This window comes from Saccostrea cucullata, unplaced genomic scaffold, assembly GCF_032062105.1.
Source record: "Saccostrea cucullata isolate Sc308-1 unplaced genomic scaffold, CSIRO_AGI_Scuc_v1 ctg159, whole genome shotgun sequence".
In the NCBI taxonomy this organism is placed as follows: domain Eukaryota; kingdom Metazoa; phylum Mollusca; class Bivalvia; order Ostreida; family Ostreidae; genus Saccostrea; species Saccostrea cuccullata.
The window spans coordinates 563,626-587,973 of record NW_026936852.1 but is presented as its reverse complement, the minus strand read 5'-3'; the positions used below and the strand labels follow the sequence as shown (position 1 = coordinate 587,973).

The window sequence follows — 24,348 nt, the reverse complement described above, 5'->3', positions numbered from 1 at the left end:
AAACAGATTTATTACATTTTCATTTTAGTGAAATACTCTGATTTAATAATGGAATAAAAGTGATAGTCTGTCTCAATGTGAAAGATATCAAAGTGATATTTAATCACACAGTATGAAGGCTGAATATTTGGGGGAAAATTGCTTTGTGCTACAATTTATGTGTGAAGAAACCTTCGTGGATTTGTTTGTGCTAAAATGTGTTTCACAAGATTTAAAGATTTTTAGAGCTTACCTTGGGTAAAGTTTTAAAGTATGGCCCTAATACAAGAAGTACAAGGAGGAGCAGAGCACTAGATACCAGCCCAGTCAACTGTGGAAGGAGAAAAGAAGAACATAACTCTACTGGGTGAGTAAGTCGCTATCAATCAATCAGGTCTATCTCTAATACACCATGATTCAGATACTGTATATCAGAGGGGGAAACAAGAGAGCTGACCATTGTACATAGATTAGTAAGTTAAAATCAGTATGTAAGTTTGTGCATCTGATACTCTCCTTTAAGGAAATGTTGAGCATAAAATCATTGATATTGTAGATAGTTATACATTTTGTACAATGTGACCTTTGACCTCTGACCCTGTGCAACTGACCTGAGTGACTCCTCCTACATGCTCCTGAATGAGACTCCTTGACAGGGAAGCAGAAGATGCGAATGAAGAGAAGAAAGAGCTGCCAACATTAGTTATAGCATAGGCAATCAACTCCTGTAATGAAAAAAGAGCTGCCAACATTAGTTATAGCATAGACAATAGGGCTGTGTATTGAACCAAAAATTTCGATACGATACGATACAATATTTTTTAAAGCGATATGCGATATATTGGACTCTAAAACAAATCCATCAGAAAAGGTTAATGAATCATTTTGATGCATAAATTTCATAACAATTAAGTATTTTATTACCCATTTTAAAGTTCTTGTCTCATTGTCATTACAAATAATACTTCAAATTAAAACTATTAATGACAGCAAAATCAATATGTTCAAATAAAATTCTCTTTGTATTTTGTAATAATTAAAATAACTGTGTTATTTCCTTACAAATTATATAATTATTGAACAGTTTTATTTCAAAAAAAAGAAATATAATTTTTAGTGATTGAAATTCCCATCTTTTTAACAGAATTAGAAGAACCAGAAGTCTCTGTCGAGACTGTAGCTCTACTGGTTTGTACTTATCAAAAACCATTGCACTATTTTATGTATCTTTGTGTAGTCTACTTGTGTGCCAACTTATTTTGAAATCAAACTAAAACTGTGGAAGGAGTAGCGTTTTAAAGGAATTTCACAGAAAATTCTATTTTTAGTAACCATGGCAACACCGTTCATCGAAATCAAAAACCGATGCACTATTCTATGTATCTTTGTGTAGTCTACTTGTGTGCCAAGTTATACTGAAATCAGACCAAAACTGTAGAAGGAGTAGCGTTTTAAAGGAATTTCTCAGAAAATTCTATTTTTAGTAACCATGGCAACACCGTTCACCGAAATCAAAAATCGATGCACTATTCTATGTATCTTAGTGTAGTCTACATGTGTGCCAAGTTATATTGTAATCGGACCAAAACTGTAGAAGGAGTAGCGTTTTAACCCTTTCTCTTCCGGCGCATTTTACGTGATTTTGGAGGCCTGTTGACATGGCATTATTAAATTATTTCTAATTTTTTTATCCAAGGGGAAAGCTAGGCATAATGCATACCATGTTGTAGGAAATTTCTTACAGATGATATTTTATGACTGTTTAGATACTCAACCACTGACCTTATTAGTAAAAATTGAGGTCAAAGGTCAATTAAGTGCAAAATTTTATGGGATTTTTTGATACTTTTTCATGTTTAAGCTAAATATTAAGTATGATGCGTGTTGAAATAGGAAATTTGGGATATACCCACAAAAGAGCATTATAATGTACTACATGAAACACATAAACTTTTTTTTCAATTCTGCATATAATTACTTAAAAGGGGTTGCTAAGCAACGCAGAATTCTTTAATTTTCGGGCAGAAATTTACATTTTTTACTCATCCTAGACACATTTATGCATCCCAGCACATATAAAAGTTAGATGTGAGGTCATAAAATTACAAGGGACATACAACAGATAAATTGTCTTAAAGTCTGACCTCATTAGAACTATTTTTAGGAGGTCAAAGGTCAAATAAGTGCAAAAGTTTCATCAATTTTTTTCAACACTTTTCAATATTCTTGCCATAATTTTACACAATGGATGCTGAAATGGAAAATTCTGAATATACTCTCAAGAAGGGATCAGAACTGCAATATCCATGCATCATTTTAGTTCAAATATCTGTTTAATGACCTTTAAGTGGTTGCTAAGCAACATCATTTTAAAGTTTTTGGCTATTTACATGTTTGTTATTTCACATTCTGGACACATTCTAGACACTTTTTGTATATTTCATCATATTGTTTGTAAGATATGGGCCAGAAAGATGAAAGAACATTTTTGTATTAAAAATTGACCTTGACACTCTTGTTCTTCAGGGGGTCAAGGTCATATCAGTACAGAATTCTGCTTTAAACTGTAAGTAAATATCAATTATGAAATGCTTCAAACATGGATAAATCATCTAATAGTTGACGCAATAAAAATGGCGAACGACAAAATTTGCAAGCAAAGAATTCTGGTCTGCTTCTTACAAAGCCCTAGCAAAACATGTATACTATCTTTTTGTTAAACAATAAATCCATTCTCTTGACGCCAATTAAAATAATCTTTATTTTCATGGATTTAATCAAACAAGAAAAAAAAACTAAATGATTTCATTACAAGATTTTTCTGGTATAACAGAGCTTAAGGGGTACAATAAAGACTTGACATATTATCTTGGAGGGAAATAATAATAATAGATAGCATTGGCAATATTTAACACATAACTGTTTAGTCAATAAGTTGAAAATTTGACGCTTATATCCAAATATACAAATCCAGAAATATTGCAAGATGAATTCCAAATCAGACTGAAATCTTCAACAAAATGTTGAAGAGCACTTTTACTTTGTGTCCACCATTCTTTTATCAACTGTCATTTCTCTGTAAGACTGGAGGAAATTCTTTGACTTGTCCATTATTATTTGCTGTCAAGTACAAGTGATCAGCTTCTATCCTGTAAAAGATTTAAGTATTTTGAAACAGATACATGTCATTGTGTATATAAATTTATATTTATAAATAAAATTAAGAATGCTAAAATTACTACATTTATTTGATTTTCCTTTTAAAATTAAAATTGTATTTATTATGTGATCCAAGTAGTTAAATGATATTGTTAAGTCAATGTATCAGGACTGATAATTCAACAACCTTGTAGTAAACCGTCATGGTAAAATTACTGAACTAAAAGAAATAGCATATATGGCAAGCTGACTAAAGCCAGACCTCTGTTTACGCTATCGCAACATGTAAAAAAAAAATTGGCATTAGATTGCTACGAAAGCCAGGAAGGGACATGTAAATTTTTCAAAAAAGTAAAAAATGATATCGAATCAAATTAGACAATCCAATCCCACGTATTACTAAATTGTTCCCTCGATTTATAATATGAGATCTCGGATTACACAATCCGATCTTAAGGATTACTAATTCGCCCCCTTGATTCATAATTTGAATTTCATTACATATATGTACAGATACATCCAACCATTTTAATCAATAAGTGCGTTCTATTTATTTTGTTTCAGCAACCGGTCGTTTCCAACCTCTTTCATAACTAATTCAACGTATATTTATTTTAGAAATATTATGATTACACAGGACCCATATTCACTTTTACTATCTAGGACTTTCAATTATTCTAATATACAAGTAACACAAAAACCTCTAAGATTTTTTGTTGTACAAATATCAGTACTAGCACATGGATTTGAAAATGTTCATGTATTTTTCTCATTTTGGACCGTAATATGTAATAAAAGTTAGGATGTAAAATACTACAACATTTTATTTTTTAAACATGTATTACCATATCCAACATGTACAGATAAATAATTTAAACGAAATCATGCTACATTCCGAGGGAATGAATCATTTAAACTAAGAGAATGAATTATACAATCTGAGATAACGGATTGTGTAATTTGAGGGAACAAATTGATAATCTGTGAGAATGAATTGGCAATTTGTTATAACAGATTGTCAATCCGAGAGAACGGATTGTATAAATCAAGAACTCGGTTTACTTTTATAAATTTTAAAAATTCTATGTCCCTTCATGGCTTTCATAGATTTCATACCTGCATGGCTGCCAGGGTTGTAAAAAAAAGGTGACAATAGACTGCAATGTTACTTCAGGGCAAAATTCCTGGGGCAAGGCTGTTCGTGAGCATGGGAGTGTTGATAAACCATCCAGTGAGTTTGACCACCCATGTATATGATGTACCATAATTGGAAAGTGTCTGAAAAATTGAGAAAATGGAAATGCTAACCACATACTTTATGCAGATTGGAAATACAACAGCAGTCTATAAAAACAGCTTGTTCCATATCTCGGCATTCATTCAGATAGATATTACATGTTTAAATAATGTGTCTGTATGAAAAATCAAGCATCATAAGTATTATGTGTTTGAAACACTTATTTTTTCAAAATATAAATCAAATGTTTATAAACTTGTATGAATGCGATATCATGAGACTTTATTTTTTGAAATTTTAAAAATACAGAAATTTTCAATACCAAAACAAAAATTTACCTGTTCATTGGTGTCCTTACATATTAATTGACCTTCGTAGTTCATGGTGGGCTTAGAAAGTGGGTATTCACAGATGAAAGTATTGTTGCATATGGTGAAAGCACCCTAAAATTTCAATGTGAAAGTTGTACATGTACACACTGGTACATTGATACTGAAAACAACTATCCATTATTATGACAACTTTGATTTTACTTTGAACTTACGAGTGATTGTCAAAAGCATCAAAGTTCAAAAACAATGCAGAATTGGCTGAACGATACGAAACACGCACACTGAAACATAAAGATCTAGTACATGTGTACATTTAGTTTTCTTTTGAACGTGAACTAATGCGTTTTAATCTTAAACTTTTCAGTCAATATACACGTATTCTCACCTGCTAATACCAAAGGCATGTCCGTATTATTTGATTCATTGATGTGAGGATCTTCGTCGTGAAATAATCATGAAAATTGACGTTCAGATTTCGGATCATGTTTTTGTTTACAGCTATCACAGCGGAAACACGTGTTTATTTCAATTCGTATCAACTCATACAGTGATACAGTTTATTTATAAATAAATACGAGTTTTTGTATTGTTAAAATATAGATCTAATTAAATTGCAAATTAATAAGTATACAGTATAAGAAGATACAACAATATTTTAAAAATCTGATTGATTTTTTTTAGTAAAGATCGACGTTTCGGAAATCTACAATTTTTATCAATATTGTATTATCACTTCATGAAAAATACATCATTAGGGCTTACATGTAGATGAATAAATCAATATTCACTGAACACTAAAGGCAGAACGAAAGTATAATTTGTTTTTTGAAATCTATTTTTTTTTTGTATTATGCATTTATTTCAGTAAAAAATATATTTAAATGGTCAAAAAAGTCTTATAAAAGAATTTGTTGTTTCGAGTAATACGCAACAATATCGACCTTGACGTTACATGTAAATATTGACCGATTTTTCCATAAAAAGTATGCGAAGGTCACAAATTCAAATTATCATAATTAAGAAAATACTGAGCGTAAGAAGGCCTATAAGGGCTTGTTGGAAAGGAAATTTTCTGTACTTTTACCAGCTTTATTTTGTTTTCCCTATTTCAACACAGAAATAAACGTAAAACTGAGCTTTGTTTAAATATTACGAATAAAATCGAGAAAAAACACACAAGTGCAAGAAAATTCTTGTTTTTAAAATATACCTTAAAGTAATAACAATAATTTTTACATATTTGAAAAGTAGAGAAAATATGCTTTAAGAATATACCATGCTTTCAAATAAAGTTAATCAGGAAAAAAATTGACAATCGTCTTAAAAATCGACAATCGCTTTGGAAAATTACGCCATTTTCAAAAAGTCTCGTTTGTCTTTACAACGTAAAATCGATTAAATACTGACTATCAAGATATAATCTTTTTAGATATCTTAAAAGTAGAGAAAATTTCCAAAAAGATGATATATAGCTTATATACCTTCATGCTACCACAAAATAGATACGGAGATCTTATTTTCGCGAAGTCGTGTTTTAACGCGCCACCGGTCAATTTGACCGGTACGGAAGTGAAGGGGTTAAAGGAATTTCACAGAAAATTCTATTTTTAGTAACCATGGCAACACCGTTCATCGAAATCAAAAACCGATGCACTATTCTATGTATCTTAGTGTAGTCTACTTGTGTGCCATGTTATATTGAAATCAGACCAAAACTGTAGAAGGAGTAGCATTTTTCAGGAATTTCACAGAAAATTCTATTTTTAGTAACCATGGCAACACCGTTCATCGAAATCAAAAACCGATGCACTATTCTTTGTATCTTAGTGTAGTCTACTTGTGTGCCAAGTTATATTGAAATCAGACCAAAATTGTAGAAGGAGTAGCGTTTTTAAGGAATTTTACAGAAAATTCTATTTTTAGTCACCATGGAAACACTGTTCATCAAAATTAAAAACCGATGCACTATTCTATGTATCTTAGTGTAGTCTACTTGTGTGCCAAGTAATACTGAAATCAGACTAAAATTGTAGGAGGAGTAGCGTTTTGAAAAATTGTTTACAGACAGACGGACAGACAGACGGACAGACAGACAGACAGACAGACAGACGGACGGACGCCGGACGCATTACTATCGCATAAGCTCTTCTGGTCTCTGACCAGTAGAGCTAAAAATGGTATGTCCGATACTTATTGGAAGTTATTTTTCAATACGATATTTTTCTTGAATATCGATACGTATCGATATATCGATATATTGATACAGCCCTAATAGACAATCAACTCCTGTAATGAAGAAAGAGCTGCCAACATTAGTTATAGCATATGCAATCAACTCCTGTAATGAAAAAAAGAGCTGCCAACATTAGTTATAGCATAGACAATCAACTCCTGTAATGAAGAAACGTTTGTACATTACATCTCAATATGTTGACGTCTGCATATAGAGGTCCTCAACATACAGCAACTAAAAACCATGCAGAAACAGACAATTGGTGTAATTTCCCTAGTGCATCCATTTTTGTGCCTTTTTCAAATATTCAGAATTTTCAAGAACTTGTAACACTGAAGTGCTTTCAAAAACTTAATATTAAAAAAAAAATGGTTTACATGATTTAGGCTTAACATATTTTGTTTGTTTAATATAGACATTTTTCTAGAGTACACATTACAACTGTATGTATGTATGTGACTAGTTTCAGTTTATAAATACCTGGTTGGACTCGATTTCATATCCATGTCTCCTGGCTAGGATTTTGCCCATAGATACAGAGATAGCAAATACAACAACAGCTAAAGCAAAGGCATCAGAGATCACATCAGGCATCAGGGAAAAGTTTGGCACAGTGGGTACAGGAAGTCTGAAGATTAAAGTCAAAAAGATTTTTAATTGATAGTAAATATCTCTCAAAAATTTACAGGAGTTGTCAAACACAAATGTACCAATCATAAGAATTATCAATCTAATCTCATATTAGCTCACCAAAGTGAGAAAAAGTCATACTGTATAATCAGCAATTTTTTTCCCCAACAAATGAATAAAATGAAATAATTCTTTAATATTTATACAATAATGCATCGTATGATCACATACCCTGTGGGAATATCTCCGACTATTTTGACTCCGTAATTGTTGTTAATATCTACAAAGTAGGATATCACAGTTCCTAGTACTACCTGAAATTGAAATGACAGATTAAGAAAGATTTTATATGCTACAATGTACTAGATACAAAGCATACAGTGTACATATGAACTGATTCATCTCATTTTCTAATGCTTTGAACTAAAGTTTGTTTATAGGACACAGCTTTCCATTATCAATATCATATATATAGTATATACTCATGACCTGTAGATTTTTTTCACAAATTAAAATTAATATCCTTCAGAAAAGAGAATCTTTTCCATTCTTTGCCTTTAATGGGTCTTATCCACCAATTTATCTTTTCCATTCTTTGCCTTTAATGGGTCTTATCCACCAATTTATATCCCAAAAATTCTTTTGTGAATATATTCATTCACTGAATCTTCTAAAAATATGAGTTACCCAGTGACAGCATGAAAAAATGTCCCCATGAACCAACAAAAATTGACTCTCCATGATTTGAAATGATTCTACAGTCAGCTGAATTTGCCATAAATGCCATATTGTAAAATATTTTCTGTATATACAGCAATGAGTACTACTGGGACCGTGGTATAGCCATTTTGAGTCTGGGGGTAGAATATGAATACTCATGCAGTTACAAGTTCTGTAGGGATATATTTGGGGTCTTGGTCTACATTATCAGCATTTACATCAATGCATTTTATAGGAACTTGAATTTTGAGGTCTCAACATTACCAATACCATAGATTCCTAATTATAGACATGGATTTAATTAGGGTAGGGTGGTGTAATTTCGACCGATTATATTTTTGTACTTAAGATTTGTTAAAGTATGTCACTGCTATGTTATGCTACAACTTTTACTGGACCCTTTTACATTCGAAATACCTTTTATCTTTTGGATTACATAGATTTTGTATATATTTTTGGTCATAATATGAAATAAATGCGTTTGATTTACAAGAAATGTGTGTTAGGTAATTTCGACCGCACACGGGGTATTTTCGACCGATGGGACAATACAAAGGAAATAATTGGCATCAGCTCTAATATAGTTAAAACCAGAAGTCTCTGTCAAGACTGTAGCTCTACTGGTATGTACTTATCAAAAACCATTGCACTATTTTATGTATCTTTGTGTAGTCTACTTGTGTGCCAACTTATTTTGAAATCAAACTATAACTGTAGAAGGAGTAGCGTTTTTAAGGAATTTCACAGAAAATTCTATTTTTAGTAACCATGGTAACACCTTTCATCGAAATCAGAAACCGATACACTATTCTATGTATCTTAGGGTAGTCTACTTGTGTGCCAAGTTGTATTGAAATCAGACCAAAACTGTAGAAGTAGTAGCGTTTTAAAGGAATTTCACAGAAAATTCTATTTTTAGTAACCATGGCAACATCGTTCATCGGAATTAAAAACCGATGCACTATTCTATGTATCTTAGTGTAGTCTACTTGTGTGCCAAGTTATATTAAAATCAGACCAAAACTATAGAAGGAGTAGCGTTTTTATGGAATTTCACAGAAAATTCTATTTATAGTAACCATGGCAACACCGTTCATCGGAATTAAAAACCGATGCACTATTCTATGTATCTTAGTGTAGTCTACTTGTGTGCCAAGTAATATTGAAATCAGACCAAAACTGTAGAAGAAGTAGCGTTTTAAAGGAATTACACAGAAAATTCTATTTTTAGTAACCATGGCAACACCGTTCATCGGAATTAAAAACCGATGCACTATTCTATGTATCTTAGTGTAGTCTACTTGTGTGCCAAGTAATATTGAAATCAGACCAAAACTGTAGAAGAAGTAGCGTTTTAAAGGAATTTCACAGAAAATTCTATTTTTAGTAACCATGGCAACATCGTTCATCGGAATTAAAAACCGATGCACTATTCTATGTATCTTAGTGTAGTCTACTTGTGTGCCAAGTTATATTGAAATCAGACTAAAATTGTAGGAGGAGTAGCGTTTTGAAAAATTGTTTACAGACGGACAGACAGACAGACGGACGGACGCCGGACGCATTACTATCGCATAAGCTCTTCTGGTCTCTGACCAGTAGAGCTAAAAAATATGAAATTAAATTTTTCTGCTGTACAGCACAAAAGATCGAGTAAAAATACTGACAAAAAAATAACAATTTTCAAAATGTACTAATTAGAAGACATCGAGTGCACCAGATGACTATGACGCCGATTTGCCAATTGTTTAAGGCATTCTACAAATCTACATGTACAGGCATCTAAACTGCATGTAAATTTTTCACTATTGTAGTACTAGTTTCTACCAGATATTAATGTACATAATACTAATCCTAATATTTTTTGCGGACGGTCATGAATTTTTTCTGGTGACAGATAGTAAATTGCGTCATTTTACATTTTACATTGGTCGAAGTTACCCACTGACGCCGTATTCATGTAGGGATAACTTCGGCCGATTTCTGTTTAGCTGATTTGCAATTTAATTTGTAAAAACTGAATACTATAAATTAAAAGGGTATAAATTTCCTTTTAAAAATAATATTTGATAAATGGGATATCCATTGATTGTCTTTCCATAGAAGATTTTTCTTAGGTGATAGTTCGCCATAGTGCATGGCAAAAAATATACTTGTCTGTAATTTTTCGGGTGATAAAGCCTATTCTTTGGTGTAATTTTCCAATAACGATCTTAATAACGCTCATGGAAATCAAATTATTTTGGACACAATATATTAAAAATACCTTTTCTTTCTGCTTAATATAAATTTACATACAAAATTATACGCCATAAACAAAATATATTAAGGTATTTATGAACGGTCGAAATTAACCAGGTGGTCGAAATTACACTACCCTACCCTATAGCGTAATTTTGTGAGAAGCACCACACGTAAAATAAAATGACTCTCCTTATTTTAATGGTGCTTAAATCTATGTAAAATTCTCGCGATTTGACGCTGAAGAACTCATTCACAATAATAAGTACTCGCAAAAAATAAGGAATCTACAGTACTTACAGCAACAAATTCTGTACACTTTAACTAACAAGTCTTTTGAGCCTGCAAGGATTTATATTGTCATATTTTACGAGCTCATGCCATGGAGTGAAGCAGATTGATCCTGGGGATTTCAGTTAATTCTTACTGTAGATTCCTTATTTTTCGTGAGCACTTTTTATCGTGAAATGGCACTTTAATGACAAATCGCGAGAACATTAATTTTGGAGTGGACAATTGATCAAGTGATTTTACATTGAATTCATTACCATTTAAATAAAAGCGAGTAATTTTATTTCACAAGTGGTGCTTCTCGCGAGATTACATGATAATTAATATATACTTACAGCAATGAGTTCTATAGGGACTGGCATTTTGAGTCTGGGTTTAATCTTTGGATTATTGTTGATATACTCTTTCACAACGTAGATCATTGCCATACACAGTACTGAGGCTATTAGGGTTACTGCATTGGTGTGTGCCAATTTTCCAAAGAAATCAATGTATGTCTGAAACCATAAAAGAAAACTAATTATAGAGAGTAATATTCTTATAACACAAAATGCGAAAATTTTAAATTGAGGCTATAAAATAAATTAATTTCCTTTCATTAGCAAATACCATCTTGTAGAAAAATTATGTAACTCCTTACTTAATTTCCTACAATATTTGTTTATTAGAATAGTTAATCTTATTGGTAATGAAATAAAATAAATGTCTGCAATGCTGCGATGTCCCCCTACAAGCACATCAAGGCTCAACCAGTACATCATCTTTCTGGAGATTTAATTCTGCTCTTTAACTTTCTTATCTTTTCAAACACAGGAACATTTAAGTTGTAATATTTTCCAAGTGTCAATGTGAACTGAGTGCAGAATCTTACCATCCTCATCATAGAGACTAATTCTGTCATATAAACAGACAAACAGACAATCGCCAACTTTCACATTCTTAAGAGTTATCTCTCTTCGTTGGCACCACATTCAATCTTCTCATTATATCCTTTGTTTGATTGTCTGTCGATTAAAAATCTCATCCCTTGAAAATGTTTCCATCATATTCAGAAGCCATCAGTTGCAGGTGGAGGGCTTCAAATTTAGATCTGTATGCACCATTTACAGCTTTTAAGCAGTGAAGGATTGTCTTGTTAAAACACACACAGAACCTTGATTTATACAGTCTCATTTGAAGCATTGGTTGCCTCATCATGCAGATTCAAATCTAAGACCTAACTGTCTCCTTTGTATCTTACAAACAATTTTTATACCATTCCTTAATGTCAATTAATGGGGAAACAAAAAATCATAAAGAACATAAATGAGAATTTAATTTGTAAGCCATGGCCGTATGTTATAGAGGGAAAGCTGTGAACCAAGATGGTTAACCCTAGATTGACCCCACAAAGGGATAAAACTTCCTTAAATGTAAAAGTTGTTTATAGCTGTTCATTTCTTCAACTTTGATTAATGGCATTTTTATACTTAAATTAACATGCACACCCTTATACTTACATAAATAAGTTTAAAAGCCCCACTGTAGCGGTCAGTTGTGATTCCAAACACGTGTTTGATTTGACTGGTAAACACGTGACAAGCTGCCCCTGTGGTGAATCCACTAATCAGGGGGTCAGAGAGGTAGGTCGTCACAAAACCAAGGCGGGTCACACCCATCAAAAGCTACAAAAGGTACATAGACAGTTAACAACTGATAGAAATTAGTTCATCTATAATTATATACGTATACTACATAAAGTAAAATAAAAAGTACTTTTTATACATGCAATTTAGTCTTGTAATATGGACAAGAAAAGATAAACTGATTACTGTGTCCAGAAAATACTTATGCTTCAGTAAGTATATCATAATGAAATATAAAATAAATTATGATTCTGATTTTTCTGAAAAATTTCCACATAAATTCTAATTTTGCTTGAAATTAACTTTCATTACCATCCTCTGTATACATTAGAAATTTTGAATCAGTATCATTTACTATGCATAAAATGTCCCAGTGAGCCAAGAGTTAATTGTTCCCCCTTAAAATTCTTTCCTCTCACGATCAATAGATTTCATTTTACTGTGATAACTGGACACCATAATCACCTGTATAAGACCAACAACAAAAGTGACGGCCATCGCTATCTCCAGTTTGACAGACTCTGTGTTGTCACTACATGATAGTGTGTACAGGGGAAGACTCTGATTGGTCAGATTTGTGGTTACCATGGTGATGGATTCATTGACACATGTCGTAATAATATGTACATTTGGAGACTTTAATCCTTTCTCAATGGCAGAGCCCATCATCAAACATGCTACAGCAAAGGTACCTACAATTATAATTATTTTATTTAGTAAAAAAAAAACAAGAAGTCTGTGAGCCAATTAATGTTCTGATGTGGTGAATATTTTTGCCTCTTCTTCGCCCATTATCTCTCCTTGTAAGGGTGGCTTAATGGCTCATTATTTAAAGAAATGAATTTAACTCCCGCTTCACTGGTTAAAATTGGTTCAGTGGTTCTTGAAAAATATGAAAAGTTTATAGACAGAAAGACAGACAATGGACAATGGCTGATCAGAAAAGTTCACTAAGCTTTCAGCTCAGGTGAGCTAAAAAAAAATGAAATAATCCAATATAGCAATAAACTGAAATGGTTTTCTGACTTAGTAACAAAGAAGTAGATTAAGTAACATAAAAATAAAATATATTGATTATAGTAGCCTTAGTATTCCATGAATGGCATCCATATCTTACCTATAGAAATGTGCCTGGAGGTTCCAAAAAAGAAATAAATAATCACAGGAAAAAATGAAGTGTAGAGGCCATACACTGGATCAAGAGTGGTTAACATTCCGTAAGCCATACCTACAACACAATATTGTATTCAAATCTCATTTGCATAAAATTAACTTTGAAAGTTTGTATAAACAGTAAAACTTTTCTAATTCTGTAATCTGAAATCTTGTATAATATAGCCAGTGTTAACTTTGACACATCATGTACGGGAATAAAAGATGATATTTATGTATAGAACATTTAAATGAATTAACTTAACAGGCCTGAAGGATTTACTGTGCTATATTTATATCTCCCTTACCCTGGGGGATATGCATGATCCCCACGGTGAGTCCAGACACGATATCCCCCGTCAGATCCGTACGAATATTATAGTCCTTCATGATTCCAATAAATGGGAAAATCCTATACAGAAAACTCAGGAAGCAGTCTTTGGAACATTGGCACTTTTTGCAGGACTTAAGGAGACTTTCCTTAAATGTGGTTTGGGGTCGCGACCCCGGGCTAAATCCCTCATCAAATTTCTGCTGGGAGAAGACGGGCCGTTCCACCACCACTTTGGCCTGTCCGTTCGGCTCCAATAGGGATTCCCGTGACTCCACATCCTCAGAACTCATCTTCTTCTTACCTTTAAAAATAAGAAGTGAAAACATTTTAGATTAATTGTTTTGAGCATATGTACTTTACAGAAAATAATATTTCAACAGCATGCTTGCACTGTATTACCTGAAAACACATCCTTTTAAATCATCGCAAAATTAATTTGGGATAGCACAAGTTAGAAAATTCATTTAATGCAAATTTAGAAATTATATTCATCAATCAGCAGTCAAAATTCTATTTTGTTTACCATCCAATAACATGAAAATATTGAATTTCTGAAGTGAAATTTAATAAATTTTATAACTTTATTATGAGTATATAGTGCACTTATAGTATGTAGATACATACATAACACATACTTCATAAGCAGTTTTTCCTAGATTTAAATGTACATTACCATTTTCCTCCTCAGTGTGACCTTCACATTGAGGATGACCTTTACTCTGTGGATCACAATCCTACTCAATTAATGTCTCATATCTCATCTTTTGTCAATCAATCAATGTTTTGAAGAAGTTTATTGATAAATATGAATATAAAATAATCTGTGCTATACGTTTCAGTTATGTGCACTTAACAAACTATATGCAACATACATCCGTGAACTCATGAAGATGACATCAGCCATTTTATTAAGTAAATAGATAATATTGAGACGTCCCTATCTCTTCCATGACCACTCTAGTATCTGACGCTGTCCACACAAGTTAAGTGCTAGCTGTTACATCATGTACATCGTCTCGTAACATGTGTAAATTACAGGATATGACGAGATTGTTAGACTCATGATAAAATCAACTTACATTTGCTATTAATTGCACAGACACTTGATGTTTTAATCTCTTCGTTGATAAAAATATCCCTAAACTATAACAATATTATTATTATCATGAGTAAAGCATACAGATATTTTATCAATGAAGACATCAAGTGTCTGTAATTAATCATTAATTGGTTTGCAAAAATATACATGTATTAATTTGATTGAATTTTTTTGTTATAAATATGAATTATGTTATTAATTAAGACTTCCATGTCTCGCGTTCATTCTAATAATATTGGTCTGACAAAAGATATGTAAATTCTTGCAAGTTGATGAAAAATTGAAGGGAAATTAAATCAAACTCAATATAAAACTGAGCAGAGATAATTGAAGTTCACCGACATTTCTTTTTCTCACAATAAAAGGTTACCGCTCACGTCACCGGCAATTTTAACATGTTTAAGATGACATATCATTAACGACATGCAGGCACCTCAATGCCACTTCTAAAAGTATCATTTTTTAAAACATTTAGAACTAAGAAATATCTGCAGATGTAATAACTTAAGATGTAAAATAAAATTACTAGTCAATAAAGAGCTTGTTAATTTTTTTTTCACATCTCTGCATCTACTAAAAATTTATTATAATTTGGATCTGCATCGTCGGAAACCCACGGTCGGTCTCGCTTCTCTTACCTCCCGTGGTTTCCGACGATGATAATTCTGTAAATTGTTGCAATTAATGCTTAATTCGATTATTAAATGAAAACTGCCATTTCAAGGACACTGAATCTAACTGACTCTACATTGGAAATACTTACTTAATACTTCTGTATCAAACTTATAAATGTCCTTTAATCAGAAAAATACACACCAAAGTACTTCATGGCACCCAAGAACATCAACATCAAAAGAAAGTCCAGGTGATATATACCACAATATAACTTGTGCAGGACTTTGTGCCAGACTTAAAATCCAGCTTATCTGTACATCAAAGACTAAACTACCTTGATCTATCCCATACAACAGCTCTGTGCAACTGAGACTTTTACAATGCACACTCAAGAATTTCTCCAGCCATGATTTTTGATTTAATGAGCTTTCCATATGTTATTTATGATTTTGTTAAACAAACAATACATGTTCAACCAACGAGAATAGAAACCATTAATCCTTCTGATATATCCCAGTGATATAAAATTCATCAAAACTGAATAATTTCCTAAGACAAGAGCTTACAGGCCTATAACATTCTATTTGAATTTTGAAGATGAGCAATTTGGATCAAAGTTACTAAGTGACAACTAGATTAGTTTGTAATGTGAATGGAAATTACATTTTAGTTGCAAAAAATGAGGGGATATTATTGATTACACTATGAAAGGATTCACAGATACTTTGTAATATAGCTTTAAAGAAATCAATTTATGTGAATAATTAAGTGAACTTAACTTACTTACAAATGCATATATGCATGCATGCAGTGATATGTTAAAAAGACCTATGAATTCAGATTCCCTTAGCTTTTAGATTAAATTTTTGGTATCAATTGATAGTATTTATATTTAAAAGATTTCAGTATATACAATCAATCTTCATTATCTTGATCCCAATGGAACTGGAGGAAAAAATTGAGATATAAAAAGATTTGAGACATTCAAGGTAAAATATTTAAAGAAAAAGTACATTGGGGTTTCCAAATCAATTCAACATATCAATGGTATTCAAGATAATAGAGTTCATGATACTGAAGTTAAACTGTATGTATATATATGTCTGAGTTCACATTAATTCTAACAAATGTTCTCTTTCACATCACACCTGAAAGACAATGAACTATTATAGCTCTACACACTGGAACTGCTTATAGACCCATAAAACTGACCCCCCAACAAATGACATGGAGTCCATTTAGAAGATAAATGGGACACCTTTACATGTAAAACTAATTCATCTTTTGTTAAATCACATGCATTAAGGCTGTGGGTGATTTACTATCTGCTGAACTCTTGTTCACATGCATGAAAAATAAATCTGTTTTAACAGAAAGGTCAAGGTTAAAAGGTCAAAGTCAAGATGGACATTGCCGAAAATATAATATCATAATTTAAGTTCTCTTAAAGCAAATTGTGAAATGCAAAAGACAGGTTAAGAAAGTGCTAATTTAAGACTCATGATCATTTGATTAATTTTTTTTTTCAATCTTAAAAAGGAATTTAGAATTTTTTGGAAAGAACAGCGGATTGTAATGGACTTTAAGGAAGCTTTCATAAAGAATAAAATGGTCCAAAATTATACTTTCAAAATTTCAATTCCAAACCTTAACTGGTAAAGGTTTTAAAGTATGATTTATCATGTTTATTAAGGTTCATTAAAACCCTTTGATAAGAGAGGTAACTCTGATAAGGATAACTAACCATGGCAAGTTCATAAAATCATGAAGTTCAAAGACATTTCTTGATTTTCTTCTGTTCAGAATTTTGCCCACTGATTTAAGGTGGGCTGAAACTGTGCAATCTTTTTGTAATGAATATTTACAAGATAATGGGACTTCTGAAGAATTGTTAGCATTAAATGAGTGAACAGAAGGATAAAGAACCTTATAGTCAAAACTTCAAAACTGAAATAATCAAAGTACTGAGATAGTACTGAAAGACGGGGTCAAAATAATCTTCATGCTAGATTTCACAAAAGTGATTTTTTTTACGAGTTTTAATAACAACTTTATTTTTTCATTAACATACTAAAAATAAAACTATGAATAATATACATTCACATTTTTCATTTAATTTGATTTGAAGTAGAAATTTTTATAATTGCTCAGTCTGGAAACCTTTCTGAACTGCTCCGAATTTCATCAGGTACGAACTAATAATTTTTCCGGAAGTAAACAATGGATGATGCGTACACAGTCATAATAATACGCAGGATAGTACTTTGTCTACTAGTGTTATTTACAGTTAATATTTTCAGTTTTAAATTATCAAAATACTTTATTAGTTGAGTTAGACAAAGGTTCATATCAATTTCTTCAGTTTGATACAAAATGTTTATGTTTTGATCGAAACAATTTCTGCACTCTTTCGTATGCGTAGATTTAATTCATGTGTTATCACCACGGCTTCTGTTTTCTATTTTTAGGCCTCGAATTTTTTAAAAAATTGTGTCAAGTTCATGGAAAACTTATTTTTATCCAAAAAATACCTACAGATTAGATGGTCCTGCATCTTTAATAGCAGTAAGTGACCTCATGGTATGACAGAACAGAACAATACCTAACATGATGGATATATACTCGTGTGTTTAATTTTGCCCAATATGGTTACATACTGTATGTATTAATCTAGTCTTAATTAGAGAATTTTTTTATATAAATTCCATTCTATTTTCACAGCAAAATGGCAGAAAAAATAAAATCTTGAAATTTTTCATAAACTTCAAGCAGTCTGCATTCTTAAATATACTAGAGTACATGGTGCACTAAAAATGTCTAAAGACTTCAGACAGCCCAAAAAACAAAACTTGAGGAATGACAAATTTCGATGCAGACCTATATCATGTACTGATATATGCCTATCTTATCTCCCTAGTGACTCAAAAAGTACCACTGAGTTGTAAGACATTTCATACTAAGCCTTATCTTGTGTTGCTAACTTTTTTCAGTTGTTAATGCATATAATAGCATTAAATTAAATTCCTCTAATTTTTTTTTTATTATCATTTCATAATTCATGTGTTGTAAGAATAATTCATCAACAATCTTTTGAATGATCTGCATAAAAATTAAAAGCTAAAACACCTTGAAATTCTTGATCACTTAAATTTACTTTTTTTTTATCTGCATCTTGCAAATTTTTTTTTTTAAATAAAATTCAGGTACATCAGGGTTAACAATTAAACTACTCAATGACATTTAAACATGCAGGTACATTCATTTATGTGTTAATAGCAAATATGCAAGTACAACTACTGCAATCTAATCATTGCTTATCATGATTAAATATTGCCTACTTACAAAATACATGTACATTTACTTAATCCTAAGGCAAAAATAAATGCATTTTACATATATTGTAAATTCATTTGACTGGTTAATACTTTTAATTACTGACCTTTCACAATGACAGTGATAAAATCTATGAACTCCTAGGTAATTTGTTACACCTTGACCAGATTATTTAAACTCTGTGGTTACACCAGCTACTGCACAGGTGAGCCTGCAGTAACGGAATGACCAGGTGAGAGAATGACAGTCTCACGTATATATCTCCTCACAGGTAAGCAGCGCAGGTAAATTATAACAGTTTATACCACACTTTGTTTAATGCTTACAGGGAAAACAAATTACAATACGTCACTTTTTGCCTGAAAATGTGAAATTATCTTATCATTGGAACAAATGAGAATAAGAAATTCTTACAAACATGTTATTTTTTTTTAATGCAGTACATGAAATATTTGTGTAACTTGACAGGTCAGTCTTGCTTATTTAGGTCAAACCATTGCGTCATTCAGATGTCATTATAGAAATACAACAATAAATCAAATTACACCAAGAAATTCAACAACTGTACCTCTGCATGTAAATAAACAAGTAATCAAATATCAAAGATTCCCTTCTAAACCATCACCCTATATCACAGTTAACGTCATGTTATTACATAATTTCAATTTGTAGTTGTTTATTTTTCAATAAAGAAAAAAAAAACCTTTTAGTGCTCACATGTAAGTTTCAATGTTTACAAAATATCTAAATGTTAATTCTTTTTAGGTTAAAAAAAAATTTCTTAAATGACATTTATGTGCGTCAGCTAGGAGTTGAATGCATTCAAAATAATATTATTTAAATCATCCAAAAAAAGAACTTTATTTTTCGGTAGTGCTATACACCCATTTTCCACTTTTTTTAACCACTGTTAACACAAATATACAGTGGTTTTAAATTCACTTTTACCTGAATTTTTGTGCAAAACATTAACTTGTACTTATTTATAAATATATATAAAAAAAATACTGAGTAGAATATTGGCATACATATTGATTTTATTTTTGATAATTGATTAAGTCACCTGTCCACGGGAGAGTGTTTGATAAAATTTCACTTGCCCAACCAATATACACTAGTTTATAAATCACAAGGTACACATATCATAACCACCTACCCATATAAGCATTAACAAAAAAATTATTTACTACTAATTTGTGCAATTTTTTAAAAACCAAGTCTTTGTAAGATTCCTATATTACAATACAGTGGTTTTAATGAAATTTTCAGAAATAATGTGCAAAACAGGCATAGAATCTTTTTTGAAGAAATTAAAGAATTCAAAGTTATACGTGAAACAAAATGATTAATAAATGATTTGAAACACATAAGGTGTAATGAAAAAATAATATTTCCACAAAATTTAACTATAACAAGGTACATATATCATAACCACCTACCCATATAAGCATTAACAAAAAATTTATTCTTTTACTAATTTGTGCAATCAGGAAGTGCATAAACAGTAGGTCTAAATGTAGACGCGTATGTCCACGGGAAATTATAGGAGGCACGTTGCATTTTGACCCCGATTATTAATAAAAGGTTAATATGCGTCATAACAGATGTGCATATTTGATACTGATAGCATTTTTTAAATTTTTATATTTGTTACAGCCACATGTCAAAAGTGAGTTGTATCTCATAGGGCTTACCTTGTACAAAATGCGGTTTGTTTATCAATCTAAAAGTAGAAAGGATATGTCCAAAAGCTGGTGGATTTACGAAAAACTAAAACAATTTTAGACTCCTTGCAGGATAATAAATAATTATAATTTGATAACTTTATAACGAATTTTTTTTAAATGGTGTAATTTACAGCATTTTCGTACTTTTATTGGTAGTCAAAATATATAAATTTCCGGAAATATTAAAATACGCCGTTATAAGATTAAAATAACAAAGAGAGGAATTCTTTTCAACTCATTTTCTTGCACATTCCCTATGTACATTGTATACATTTTAAAATGAATGTACCTAAATATTCACAAATCTGGTACTTTTTGCAACATTTAAAAAACTTGTAAAATACGTAATTTTTGAACGGCCCTCGTATATGCTAAATGTTTTAAGGTAGTGTCACGGATGTCAATACTTGAGAGGACTTGTTATTTTCTTTAAGGTAAAGCTAAATTTTACTAATTTTTCGATTTTTAATGTTCATATATAAAGCTGAATAATGATTCTCGCACAAATCAGATATTAGTTTGTTTTTTTTTTTGAAGGCGGAAGGGGGGGGGGGGGATATTGTTACAGAAGTTAGGCATTCCAGTAATAGAAATTGAAATTTTAGGCATTAAATAAAATTATCGTTTGTTTTAAAAGAGCCAACTGGGGTTTTATAGTGTGAAATCTACCATAGAGAAACTCTTTAAGAATGTAATTACACTTGGAAAAAAAACTCTGCCATATTCGATAGTAAACCAAAATCCTGGAAAATCTTTTGATTCAGATTTCAGTGAGGTGTACATACTCTCATATTTTCCCCTAAACTGATTCTGTAGATTTTCATTAATTTTTTTATTGTTAATTCTAAATTGTTTCTAAGTATTTTTTTAATTATTATTTTCCAATATTTTGCAAAAATGATATTTAACGCTTTAAATAATATACGCCTGTCCATGCTCTCCCGCTCTCTCTTTGGCTTTCTTTTCTTTTTAATTGTATATATTGTTTACGTTTGTTTTTTCACTCATATGGAGACACCACCACTTGCTGGTGGAGAGCTACGTGCCTGGCAACTGTAGTTTTAAGCAAGTAACTATATGTAATATAACCTATATAATATAACCTATATTAAAGAGCATCCACAAAAGAGCCCCCCCCCCCAATCCCCCTAAACTTATACTAAGCTTGGATCAAGCTGTTGGAGGTGACTTGTGTCATTTATTTCTACTACTCTACAAACGGATAAATTTAATGTCAAGATCAACCTTTTAAAATTAATTCCACAGTTAAACTGTGACAAGGAGTACGACCACAAAAATAAACAAACTGTCACATAAAGGAAATGTCTGTATTTATCAAATTAACTGCAGTCTAAATCATGGTCCTTAAAATTTGCTCATATATATATTCAGATCTTCATTGTTGAATCAATGTTCTAAATTCAATCTCTACCATAATTTTCATTCTAACATGTTCACTAGAACTATTTAGGTCACATCATGACCCCACCAAGACCTAAAATGCTAGCTGGACACTGACAGTTTGTTTCAAGTACATACAGTATAGCATGCTTATAGTGAACACCCTTATAAAGAAATGATGCTTATAGTGAAGTGATTTTCATTTCCTGCGAGTTTAATTAAATATATTATATCTATAAACTAATAAATTAACACTTCTAAAGAAAGCATAAAACTCATAAATGCACTGAACATCAATATTTGGATGAAAACCAATATAAAATTGCTTGAATTATTATGGGGTATGACAATAATAAATATTTAATTATTAAGATAATTTAAAACCATATGATTAAGAAGATAAAAGCTTGTAAGCAACAAAAAGAAAGAATAATTTATGATGTTTGTTAAACATTGAAATATATTGCAGCTGTGCATTATTAAAATGACATCATATATGATAGCTGGTAACAATTTTACAAACAACATCCTTAGAATGAAATAGCTTCAGACATGCAGTCACACTGACTCCTATTAAATCAATTAATCTATCTGTAGGCATGTATTTATTATATGATGCTGTGCATCGTCTGTGCATTAAATGACATCAACACATGATAGCTATGATAGCTAGTACGGTAAACAATTTTACATTAACATCCTTAGAATGAAATAGCTGAGACACTGGCTCCTTTTAATATACATGATTAAATCAATCTATCTGTAGGCATGTATTCATTATAAAGATTGACAGCTTTTATTTTTCCTCTACCTCTGGGCTCTATAAGCTTTCAGATAACAATGCCCGTACACAGTGTGTAAACAAGTTTAAGAGTACTCTCCCTTTAGTAACCATCAATTTTCAATATAATGAATGACAAGTATCGATATTAGGCAGCAACATAAGGATATTACACCTACCAAAAATGTGGTGGATCCATCTGGAGCGGGGCTTTTTATTATAGTGTCTCCTTCTATTCATTTTGATTCCTCCTCTTTTGTGAGAAACACACAAAGAATGACAAAAAGCAGGTCTGCCCTCTGAAATCTCAGATTACCATTAATCAAAAGCTATAATAAAAAGTTCCCCTCGCAGAAAGTCTGGATGTTTGTACAGACACACAGACAAAAATGTCAAGTCCTTCCCAAGTCATTATAGTTCCATAAAACACAGCTCAATTAAAAGATTCAAACAGCTAAATTCTTCGAACAGTCAGCATCATTGAGTCTCCATACAAAATGCTCCATATTTTAAAAACAATCACGTGGTGAATTTTCTCCACAGAGTATAGACATACAGCTGTTGTTTATAATCTATAAACACCTGTCACTACCGGTATAATACTGAGATACAGGTACAAATACACAGAAATTAGCCAGCACTGTAAGGTACAAAAGGCAGTGATGCAGAATTCAGAGAGATATTGATCACACCGTGAAAGGAAAACCGGAAAAATCTAACCTAAAGTGAACCGACAATACAGGATGTCTTATAATTGTGGGGAGTTTGTAACAGTCAAACTGGAAGGACTTTGGTAAATATTTTTTTAAAAATTATTTTTTTACAAAGTTGTAATTGTATGAATATACATCATTATAATTGTCAGTCTATATATTCTGATTACCAGGAAATCTAAACTTAAATTAGATGTAAACACAAGTTGTAAGTGTAGGTGTGCATGATCATTATCTCTCAGCATTACAATTGTTGATTCATGATTATAGCTGTACCTGACAAAATATTTAAATTTCAATTCAATCATTTGATTTGGTTGTTAAATATTAAGGACATCTTATTATGTTTGTTGATTTTTATGGTAAATAAATTATATTAACTGCAGGCATCATCAAAGACCAAACTGAATGCATCTATTCTGTTACCAACGAAGTAATTTGTTGTTAAATTAAGGACACATAACAGCATTTAATTTGTACATCTAAGTTATATGTTAATTTCAATCTAACCTTAATTATAAAGTAATTAAAAGTACAGTAATTAATTTAGAAATAAGGTTTCATCTTTCAGCATATATCGGAATATTTAAATTCAGGTTGGTTCTGAAGGGCTCCATGGTAAATTTGATCTCTTAATTGTACCAAACCCTATTTATATCCTGATGGATGTATTAAAATGGTACCTTATTACTTATGTTTACATTTGTGACTTATTAAGATCTTCCATCTTCAACGAAAGACTTTTT

The 24,348-nt window shown here is 31.4% G+C and overlaps 1 protein-coding gene and 1 long non-coding RNA gene across 4 annotated transcripts in view; both read right to left on the bottom strand.

Annotated features, from left to right (window-relative positions):
• Window positions 1–23,633, bottom strand: part of LOC134246747 (prestin-like) — a 106,772-nt gene extending 83,139 nt beyond the window's left edge. Inside the window, exons 1-10 of one of the 3 annotated variants that reach the window (XR_009987704.1) lie at window positions 23,069–23,631; window positions 13,908–14,234; window positions 13,565–13,675; window positions 12,913–13,139; window positions 12,322–12,486; window positions 11,158–11,319; window positions 7,802–7,884; window positions 7,421–7,568; window positions 591–704; window positions 233–310 (exon numbers count right to left, since the gene is read on the bottom strand). Coding sequence is in view for 2 of the 3 variants with exons in the window: in XM_062729114.1 (XP_062585098.1) it covers window positions 233–310; window positions 591–704; window positions 7,421–7,568; window positions 7,802–7,884; window positions 11,158–11,319; window positions 12,322–12,486; window positions 12,913–13,139; window positions 13,565–13,675; window positions 13,908–14,234; window positions 23,069–23,129 (1,476 nt within the window). In the remaining variant the exon portion in view is untranslated. Of the gene's footprint in view, window positions 1–232; window positions 311–590; window positions 705–7,420; window positions 7,569–7,801; window positions 7,885–11,157; window positions 11,320–12,321; window positions 12,487–12,912; window positions 13,140–13,564; window positions 13,676–13,907; window positions 14,235–23,068 lie in introns of all 3 variants that reach the window. The other 2 variants (XM_062729114.1, XM_062729113.1) reach the window with 2 other exon arrangements.
• LOC134246750 (uncharacterized) lies at window positions 2,748–5,246 on the bottom strand. Its single transcript, XR_009987705.1, has 4 exons — window positions 5,093–5,246; window positions 4,714–4,818; window positions 4,255–4,416; window positions 2,748–3,128 (listed from the first exon to the last, which is right to left on the bottom strand). It is a non-coding gene; the product is annotated as an uncharacterized LOC134246750 (long non-coding RNA).
• Window positions 23,634–24,348: the final 715 nt, after the last annotated feature.